This window comes from Hippoglossus hippoglossus, chromosome 7 (assembly GCF_009819705.1).
Source record: "Hippoglossus hippoglossus isolate fHipHip1 chromosome 7, fHipHip1.pri, whole genome shotgun sequence".
Taxonomy (NCBI): domain Eukaryota; kingdom Metazoa; phylum Chordata; class Actinopteri; order Pleuronectiformes; family Pleuronectidae; genus Hippoglossus; species Hippoglossus hippoglossus.
In genome coordinates, this window is record NC_047157.1 from 23,156,125 (window position 1) to 23,167,000 (window position 10,876).

The 10,876-nt window shown below is 44.6% G+C and overlaps 1 protein-coding gene across 5 annotated transcripts in view; it reads right to left on the bottom strand.

Moving 5' to 3' along the window:
* Positions 1–4,351: 4,351 nt before the first annotated feature.
* Positions 4,352–10,876, bottom strand: part of LOC117764494 (membrane-associated guanylate kinase, WW and PDZ domain-containing protein 1) — a 36,803-nt gene continuing 30,278 nt past the window's right edge. For 3 of the 5 annotated variants that reach the window (XM_034590328.1, XM_034590327.1, XM_034590329.1), the window contains exons 13-18: positions 8,158–8,358; positions 8,000–8,076; positions 7,759–7,905; positions 6,610–6,748; positions 4,549–5,761; positions 4,352–4,512 (exon numbers count right to left, since the gene is read on the bottom strand). In XM_034590328.1, coding sequence (XP_034446219.1) covers positions 4,575–5,761; positions 6,610–6,748; positions 7,759–7,905; positions 8,000–8,076; positions 8,158–8,358 — 1,751 coding nt within the window. In that variant the 3' untranslated portion in view covers positions 4,352–4,512; positions 4,549–4,574. Of the gene's footprint in view, positions 4,513–4,548; positions 5,762–6,213; positions 6,318–6,609; positions 6,749–7,758; positions 7,906–7,999; positions 8,077–8,157; positions 8,359–10,876 lie in introns of those variants that run through there. The other 2 variants (XM_034590330.1, XM_034590331.1) reach the window with 2 other exon arrangements.

Below are 10,876 nucleotides of genomic sequence, written 5' to 3' on the forward strand. Positions count from 1 at the left end.
GCCGAGATGATGGAAGGCTTCCGGCCAACACCTTCACAATAAAGCACCGATGAAGGGCAGCAAGTCTTCGCCCACATGATAAAACTGCAGGTGAAAAGTGCTTTGAGGAGAAATGGTTAATGCAAAACCCCGATGGTGAATGAATCCTGGTTTTATTATTGTGACCACTCGTTAATTCAAGACATCAATAATACAAAGGGTATAAAGACCAGTAGTCGTAAAGAAAACTATTCACTTACTAACAATTCTAACAATAAGCATGATTTGTTAAGAGTTTTTTTATTTTCCAAGCCTTTAACAATGTTCTTGCACAAGGAATAATTTTCAAAACACAGCATATTCAATGATGTGTAGCTTTGCTCAAAGTTATAGTGCTACCGGTAAATAAAGAATGAATGAAATGTGCACCTTTTTGGAATTGTGCCTGGATGTTGTATAAATTGTGGCTCCTATTATGGCTATAACTAAATCCGCCACTTAACAGCGTAAACAAACACAACTCAATAACAGTAATTTCAAAAATATCACAAAAAAATAAATAATACTGTAATATTATTGTAAAACCATACATGTTTTCAATTACTATGCTTATTGAGAGAACAAGGTAAAGTTTAAAAGGTAAATTAGTTGTAATCTCTAACATGTGAGAACCCAGATCTGTGTTATATCTGTAAATAGTGCTGGTGATTATCAGATGAATGCAGTTGATTATATAAACATTCGGTTGGTTTTGTCCAAATAGACTTTGAGTAACTGAGAGAAAATGCAAACAAATGTTGAAAACGTCTCCACACAACCGTTCTCATATGCACCGTATGCACTGTTTGCTTTATTTGAATAGTGGTGGTGGAGTAATTATGGCTCCAGAGATACATTTTACCCCCGAGGTTTATCCATCCATGCATGTCCTGTATAATACCTGAGAAATGTGCATGCTCGTTAAAGGATCCATTTTGCCCGAGGCTTCTGAGACAAACTTTTAAAACCTGTATACAGCCACATCATCATCTTTACACTAGAGTATTTTCTACATTTCTGCAGGAGCTATTTTGTGGAAATTTGACTGTTTTATTAATTACAATAGGTATGATAAAAAACTGGACTATCGTGCTCGTATCACACAGCTCGAAGCATCTTCCCTTAAATTACAAAACACACAGTATATTCATTATAAATATGAGACCCTAGTTAAATCTGGTTATTTAATAAAGTCTATTTCCATCCAATTGTAAATTCCACATGACCCACAGTAATAATACTACAATACGGCTACTGAAGACATTTTATTTTGAAGGGACAATCTGACTCTGATTTAGCATCTTTTGTCTGTAGCTTGATTTACTTCAGGATTCCTGTTGAGCTCTGCACATGCAGAAAACTTGACACTTCAATGTAAAGCCTGAAATAAAGAGCAGGCACCAAATCACATGTCCATGTTGAACATTTCTCTGGAGGTGAAATTCAGAAGCTTGATTTGAGGGAAATAATCTGAAAGATATTATTCTGCTGTGTATATATATATATATATATAGGATATACATATGATTTTACATGTGCAAATACATAAATACATATACATACTATCTATATACACATGTGATTTCCTCTCTTTCTGTCTGAGCTGTCTTGAACAGAAGGATGCGGCTTAAGACAAGATGAGAGAAAGACAGGCCTCAGAGCGATGTTATTTTTAGTGGCAGGACTTAAGTGCTCATATCTGAGCAGAGACGCTATAAATTCATCCCCCCTCTGTGTGTGTGTGTGTGTGTGTGTGTGTGTGTGTGTGTGTAATAGTCTTCCTCACACAGGTGAGGATGCTCCTGCTTTACAGTATTGGAAGTGAGCCCACAGGGAAAATGTAAAATCCATGTTCTTGCAAAGAGCAGATTGAATAATTGATCTTTGGATAAAAAGATGTTTTATTTTAGCGTCTTGATGGATCTCAATCCTCCCTGACCAGTGTCTTAGTATTTACAGTCGTGTGAATTATACATGGCATCCTTATTTTGGGAATATGTATTTTATGGGATGCTTAAAAATAATCTCGGCTCTCTCCTCTCGATCTCTTTCTCACACACACACACACACACACACACACACCAACACACATCAAATCCCTTCTCTCCTCAATACACTGCAGCCTATCATTTTGCTGCCATCTGCTGTCCGTTACCCAGGCTCCTCCGGTGCTCGAACAAAGACATGCAGGACCACTGAGGGAATTGGTTCAGCAGTTTATTTGTGGTTTCATTAGAATGTGTTTACACTTCAGCCGTAGAATCCCCCTCAAATGAAAGTTAAAAAAAGAAAAAATTTGAAGAAAAAACCCAGAACAATAGCAAACGTTAGAAAATAATTTGTTTTTACATATAGGCTACCAAGCTACTCTGTATGGTTTGGGGTGGGTGGGCTGGTGGGGGGGGGGGGGGGGGGGGGGGTGCAGTATGTTGGCTTGGTCACTAAGACTTCACGTACAGCAACAACCTTTAGATTATGATTATGGGCTGGTAACAAACAGCTGTAACAGTCTGCGTCTCCGAATTCAACGACAACAAGATTTGAAATAATATGCGACGCCTCTGCGTTATATATATGAAAACGACGTGAAGTCACTGTAGCTTCGTTTGTCCTGACGACGTATCCAGAGCAAAGTATCTGAAAACCTGAGTATTTCAAAAAAGATAATTTCATAGAAAAATAACATCTCACAGTATCCACTAAGCCTGGCTCCCGTTAACTGAACGTTTTAAAAAAGAGAGCAAAACAAAAAATAATGTGCTGTTTTGTCAATCCGAGACGCGTCACTGAGCTCAGACTCTGCAGAGGCTTATGACTTTGTGGTTTTTCGTGGTTTTCAGTGAGGGCCTTTGTTTTTATCTTTTTTGGCATGACTGAAATTACTAAACGGCCCGCCCACCTGTCGTATTAGAGACCTGGGAGCAAGGGTTTTCACAGCAAGAAAAATCTGTGGTTAGGATAAAGTGGTTTATGTTACCAAGGCAACTGTACGTGGCACGATGGGCACAGCACTCTCTAGAATCTAGACAGTGGTTTTTTGTTCTGACTGCACATACACAATATTAACAGTACTTGGAAATATGCACGCTGGATGCACAGTTTTGGCATCTTCTGCTGACTTCTGATGTGGGGGCACGACACAGAGCATCCAAATCCACACTCAAGCAGCATATTGCAAAAACATTCATCTATGAATTCAGGGCAGGTACAATATACTTCTTTATCCTGTTTAGCCTCCACCAAAGCTATAGAGCAATTTGAGTATTTCCCCATCACACAACAATAAATACTTTGAACGTGTAGCTGTTGTATGTAATATATAGATATACTGCATATATTTATATATATATTTATATATATTTTTAGACTTATCGTGATGTATTACGATCCAGTAATACAAACCAGGGCTTGGCTCCTGTTAGTGTAGTATTTACAATAGGTTCTCTCATTTATTTCTCTACAAATATTTACAGAATATAGATTTCACACCTGCTGTCAAAAAGGGATCTGCATTGTCACAATCGTGTATTCAGTTACATATAGAACGACATTACGAGTTGAGGCAACATGAGACAAAGAGGATATTGTACAAACACACTGGCTCCTCTCGACGCGGTGCGGTGGATGTGAATGGCTGATAGTCTTGGACTGTTGCATCATTATTGCTCAGTATCTTCATGAGGTATAAGAGAGAGTCTTTGTACAGCGTGTGTGGGGGGGGGGGGGGGTGGGGGGGGGGGGGTTAAGAGAGAGAGAGGACACTGTGCTGACGTAGCCAGAGAGAAGCCGAAAGGTGAGCGAGGGGATGGAAGGTGTGTGGGAAAACCTCTCCGTCCTGGAAATATCTATCACGTGAGGAGAGGAGAGCGACACAACGAGGGCGGCGGCGCCTCAGAAACAAAGACAAGGTTGTGGTTGTGTCACCGGTGGAAAAGACAGAACTTCACCATGTGAAAATGTAATAGTGACGGTTGACACCAGCCGCAGGTCGGCTGTAAAAAGGCACAAAGAATATGACTTCATACTACGGTGGATATCAAAGTGACTGAGAGAAACTGTTGGTGTAGTGAGGGTAGCTGCACAAAACCAGTCGAGTGTGTGATGGACAGAATCTGATCCAGTGTCAGTGGCTCTGCTTCCTGTCTCAGGTTAAAGCAACACCAGGTAACTTTAGCTGAGCCACAGCGCCCTCTGCAGCCACTCCGAGCAATTACGTGGTTTTCATGTAGAGAAAAAGCTGAACGGAGCTCTGACTGTGTCTCACTGAACTGAACCACAACTGAACGGTGGATATTACCCATGATCCCTGGCTTCCCCTGTAACAAATACAACAAACTCTGCTCAGCATTATTCGTTTTTTTAAAGTTTCCTGTCTGAATATTGGCGATAAACTTTTTTTTTTTTTAACTGATCTGCTGTTCAGCATTACTCTTGAACTTGCTGGGTCGGATTCTGACAATTTAAGCGGTGACTATCAATCAAGCTGCTTTCAGACATGCACTGAACTGAAGGATCATTCTTCCTATTCCAAGGTTAACAAGTTCCATGGTGTTACTTTAAGAGACACCTCCTCTTCCTCCTCTCTGCCTCGTCTGTCCTTCAGGGTGCCTGTTCCCCCCTATGACCTGTGGTGCCCTCTGCTGGCTGGGTGTGAGCCACGGGCCTGGCAGCACCACAGCCCTGCGCCCGCCAGCCAGAGAGAGGCCCGAGATACTGGCAGCAGACACACTGCTGTCAGATTGGCTGCCCCCGTACTCTGACTCATCGTCCTCCAGCTGCTGCACAGACAGCGTGGAGTTGAGGAAGGAGAAGGGCTCTCTCTGTGACACTGGATCTATCACAGCAACACCGGGTAGAGGCCTTTCTAAACGCCCACTCTGTGCATCGTCGTCCTGTTCGAACCTGCTCATCTCCGTGTCTCTAGTTTCACCCCTGTCGTCCTCCCATGACCTCTCCTGCTCCTGCTCGGCCTCCAGCTCCTTCTGCCTCCTCAGCTCCCTGTACTCTGCTGCCATGTCCCAGTTCTCCTCATACTCGGCCTCCCACTTTTGTTTGGGTCTGGGAAGCTTTTGGTTTGGACTTGGAATAGGTAGGGTAATATTCTCCTCACTCGCTCTTCTCTCTAATTCCACTTTCTCCTCCTCATCCTCCTTAACTTCCACCTGCTCCTCAACAGCAGGTACGTCCTGCTCCTCCTCCTCCTTAACTTCCACCTGCTCCTCAACAGCAGGTACGTCCTGCTCCTCCTCCTCCTCCTTAACTTCCACCTGCTCCTCAACAGCAGGTACGTCCTGCTCCTCCTCCGCCTCCTTCTCAACCTCTTTCTTCTTCTCCCTGCTCTTGCTTTTTCTCCCCCTGCTTCTACTCCTCCTCCGTCTCCTGCCCTCCCTCTCCTTTTTTCTCCCCCTCACTGTTCCCTTTTCCGTGTCACTATCGTCATGGTTCCTGAGAGCATCTCTGGGTAAACTCTGAGACTCTCTTTTCCTCCTCCTCCTCCTGTCCCGGGACCTGTCTCCCGACTCGGAGACGGGGCTTTGCAAACCCGAGCGTCCCCCTCCCTCCGAGGCCCCTCTTCTCCTCCTCCTCCTTTCAGTCACTTTTTCTTTCTCGCGTCCATCAGAAGACCTGCTTCTCCTCTTCGGCTTGGAGCTGCGCCCCCTCTGTCCAGTGGAGTCTACTGCAGCCAAACTCTGCTTCTTGGGGTGATGCAGGAGGGAGGGGGGGGCGATTCTGCGCTCATGGCCTGGACGCACATTAGACGGGAAGAGGGGATGGAGGAAGGAAGAGAAAACAGAGTGAACAGGCTGGTAACAGAGAGGAAGAGTAAAATCTCTGACACAGAACATTATGTAATCTGTTATTAAAGAGCTCTGAAATCCACAGTGGTTTTTTTAAAGCGATGCATTAAGTCATTTTATGAAACAACAGCTGCTTTTTCTATTTTAGTGTAAGCTTGACAAAACCCTCTGATAGAAACACGACACATTCCGGATTATGCTCTACAACCATGCGATTGCGTGTTTGGAAATTGGAAAGTTGGATGAATTCTGTTCACAGGTACATTTCTACGTTTCTACTTTATCAAGGTTATCTTCTAAAGACGAGGGTCAATGCACAGTCTCGCTCTGCCGCAGTGAAGACAGCAGCGGCGAGTGAGCAGAGGAATGTAGAGAGACAGAAAATGGGAGAACTAACAGGAACCATTACCAACCGCGTATTCTCTGTCCGTCCAATGACATAGAAGCAAGGCTCGCCTAGCTTGGAGTTGGTCATACATAGAGACAAACTGGAGAGCTCCACTGAGAGAGAGAGAGAAAAAGAAGAAGAAGAAGGAGTGGAAAGGAGGGAAATGTCCAAAGGAAGGAAACCCAGACAGGCCAGATGGAGAGGGATAAACCAAAGATGTGTAAGAGGTAAAAACCCCAAAAGACAAAAGAAAGAGTAAAGGGTTAGTTTAGTTAGAATTTGTGCGTCACACAAAAAGCAGAAAGGAGATTATACCACATGCCAAAGACAGGTTCCCTGATTTGTTAAACGTTTTTTTAAATCTCAGACATTCAAAACTGATACCCACAAACCCCCGGGTCTCACCATAGTCTGGCACGTAGCCGTTGCCTCTCTTGAGCACCAGGTGGATGCGGTGGCCTCCCCTGCGGATCTGCTCCACGGCCTGGCTGTGCGTCATCCCCGCTGTGCTGTCCCCGTTGATCTCCACAAGCTGATCGCTCACCTGCGGGCGCCACAGAGACAAATGACTTTAAATGTCGTAACCTACAGGAAGTTACTCCTTAAAAACAGCCGCAGTATAATGTTGGAACAGAAACTGATATTTCTCCACAGCAGATATTTGATAAATGCACTTCATCTATTTTACATGCTCTTCTTACTGTCACATGTCAAGATTATACTGTGCTGATGTACTGACCAATTACTTTCAACATATTACTGCCACATTTGCTGCTCTCTACTAAAATGTAACACCAGCTTGGCAACATGGGCACGTGTTGATGTGTGCGATGAGTGGAAGTCACAAAAATTAAACGGGATGATGTGAAATGGAGAGATGATAATGGATGTGAAATGAAAAACTGAGTGATGAATAATCAAGTGATTTGAATAATTTGAAGCCGATTTGATTGGAGCGGTCGTGATATAATGAAAACGGGGCCATGCTTCATCGTTTTCTCACATTTTACATTCATCATTCACATCATTAAATGTATCATTTATCATCGTGTCAAGCAGATATTAGCTGATGTTAGATTTGATGTTAGTTCAGCTTGTCAGCACGTAACCAGTATTTGACTAATTCCAGCAATGTCCACAAAAAAAACAACCTGAAAACGAAACAGTTTTGGTTATTTCATGTAAGATTTCTATATTTTAGAATTTGTCTGAGTTCCGCTAACTGATCGGACTCAAAAGGTCAAAAGGCCATTGTCAATCAAATATGATCAAACCACATTCATAAAGACTGTAAATCAGAATATATCTTTGTGTGTTGATTTCTGAAAATATAAAATTAGTTTTTAAAAGGCTTTGAGGCGACCAAATCTCATCTGCACTTTTTTCATACATAGATTAGTAATCACAGCACATTTTAAGAAACAAAACATTGTTGGAAAGAACTGTGCAACTATTCACTGTACTACAATAATACTCATAAAAGCAAAAACACTGAGACAGCCATAGTGATTCACTCAAAGACGTTGCAGTAAAACATTATATAAAAAGACACACCTGCATTTTCTGGCTCCGGGAGGCGGGCCCCCCCTCCATCAGTCCCAGGACGTAAAGGCCCATGTTGTACTCACTGCCCCCCCGCAGGCTGAAGCCGAAGCCTGAGGGGCCACGATCCAGGTCCACGCTGTAATATCTGGAGTCCCGCTGGGAGACGAGGGCAGAGGGAGTCAGAGGCAGGACTGATAACCATTATCATGTACTGGTAGTGAATCAGATGAACTGATGGTTATGTCCTCACCTTTGGACGTGACTTCTGACCTTTTCTGCTTTTGTGAGTGGGGTCATATTCATTTGTTTCTGAGAGGCTTGAGGAGTCTGAAGGGAATTAAGTGTGAGATTAGATCATGACCGAAGAACCAGGCGGCGTATTTGAGTGTTTTCACTGAATGTGCTTACAGGTGCTTGGACGGGGGACGATGGTGAGCCTCAGCGAGTTTCCCACCCGGCGAAGTATCTGAGCGAGCTCCCGATGAGGCAGCGTCACCACGGAGCGTCCCTCCACCGCCTCCAGGCGATCTCCGGGTCGGATCTGGCCGCTCTTGGCGGCTGGGCTGCCTCGACGCACCGTCACGAACCGGTGAGGGAGGAGAGAAGCAGCTGAGGAGAGGACACAAGACAAACAGTTACCTACCTCTACCTTAAAGGACTTGTTACTGGAGTTAGTGGTTGAGTTGTTCGTAGTAGAAGTCGCAGCAGGAACACGAAACCCGAGCTCCGGCACTAAAACTTTTCTTTTCACTGAAGGCGGCGAGTATTAAGTGGTGTCAAATGTTGATAAATTTAAAAGCAGAAAGATTAATCTCTTTTGTTCACATGCCAGAATTCCTAAAACAAGCTGTGATTAAGCTTCAGATCGGTTTTGGCAGGATTTACTTCATGAATTACTTCCCACAAAAGCCTTTCTTTACACCTCCCCCACTGTCTCCTTGAAACACTCTCCTCTTCTCCTTCATCTTCCCATCTATCAACCCATCTCTCCATCCGCTGACACACCGGGAACCGTTTTTCTTTTTTCTTGCTGTTCAATAATTTGTCTTTCTCCTCAAGAACAAACTGTCACGGAGCACAAGCTTTCCAGCGACATCTCTCTGTCCCGGATCTGTCAAACTTCATGAAACGACAGACTGTGGATATTTACACTTTGGTTTATACAGTGTCAGTGTTTCTTATGCTCAGCTCTTCCAGGATCCCCAAACGTGCAGCCTCTCTGCATTGCTATGCCACTAGCATACAAAACATGCACAAATAAATATGCTGGCACCACAAAATATATTTTTTCTCTGAGTGGGAAAACACTGGCCGTCTTCTCCCAGCCCCTCAACACCTAGAAAACAACACCACACATAACTCCTGGATAAACGCAGGAGTGTGAATCTGAGGTCGCAGATAATGTGCGAGCTCGTTCTGGTGTTTTGTGCGATTCCATTAACTTTTAAAGATAAAAGAAAATACAAAACACAATGCGAGGAGCGACAATAAGCCTTGTGTATCATTAACTCACAGTCTTATCTCGAGACGGCTCGTAATTCAGCTCCAGTTAAGCGTCTGAGGTTGATGAGAAAAACATTGAGCCGCCACAAAGATAAATTTGGTTCCATTAATCTCCTGCAGCTAAAAAAGCTTCTTACAGTTTTTAGCTGGACGGCCTGTCTCTGTCTGCTTAGACGTTTAATTCTATCTTCTGTTCCTCGTCCCTGTTACTCTCTGCGTGACCCCGCTTTGAGGGGACGCTGTGCTTTGGTGACAGCTGGCCCCTCTTGCCAGTGGCCTTACGTAACCCATCAGGCAGTGTAAAGTTTTCGGCTGAGGTACATAATCATCCCTTCAGTCTGCAGCCCTCCAGGATAAAAATAGCATGTCGAGATTGGTTAATAGAGTGAGATGAAATGCTCGCAAAGTTGTGATTGGTGGGCTGGGACTGTGTCGTAGGACTGTTTGTCACAGTGGAATGATGATCCTGTTAAAAAGGTAACAGCCAAAACCAAGGGCCCAGAGACACATCTACAATCCGTCTGGGGCCTAATCTGGGTGACCCAGGCAGAAACGGCAATCAGGTCAAATCAAAGCAAAGGCAGCTTTGCAAATAGTCTTCTTATCATGCATAATACATCAGTCGAACATCAAGAGTCGCCAAACACATGAATACACATGCAACCGCCATGCCCACCCACACACACACACACACACACACACATTCACAGTGACTCACACGCAGAGGGATTGGGACGGATGTACTCATCCGCACATGCACAGACACACACGCTTAAAACCACACACAGATACATCCAAATGGACTGATTTATTTCATAGTGTCTTTTCCTCTGGCTCTCCATGTTCTCCTGTCCAGAGTAATCCCACTGCGGTATGCCCAGCAGCCAGCCAGAGAGCCAGCCTCTGACGCGCTGCACTGATCAGCGCTCAGGAGGGGCAGCAGCCCCCTCCCCACCACTGTAAACCCCCCCCCCCTGCAGCCAGAATGCAACGGCCGGTGCAGACATCCCCACAGCAGCCTGCAGATGCTGACTACACGTCGTAGACCCAGAGGGAGGGAGAGAGAGAGAGAGAGAGAGAGAGAGAGAGAGAGAGAGAGAGAGAGAGAGAGAGAGAGAGAGAGAGAGAGAGAGCACTGTTGATCATGCAAACAGTCAGTTAATGCTGAACTCAGCACGGTCAATGCTGTCTGTTAAATCAATTCACTTCACTGCCTGTGTGGCTCGCTAATGGATCCAACACACAGACCATTAGCACATCATGACATGTGCTGCTTTAAGCCCGGATTTCATCCTCTCTCACCTCCTCTTATCACCGCAAATCATCACTTAGTGCAACTGTAAAAATCCCTCACAGCCTCGGCTGCTTGACATCGTCAGGACGGGAGTTAACTTTCACGCCGCCAAAGTCCACACACCCGACCAGGCAAACTTCAGAGTGCAACACAGGATTTTAAAACCTCCAGGCTCATGCACGAAGCTACCTGTGTAACACTGCAGCAAAACCAGCCCCCCCCCCCCCCACCTCCTCCCCATCTCTGTTAAACACAAAACAAGAATTTGAGCGTATAATTACGTTTAGACTCCTTCACAGTTTTCAAAGCAGACTGTAGTCGCTCCAGCAT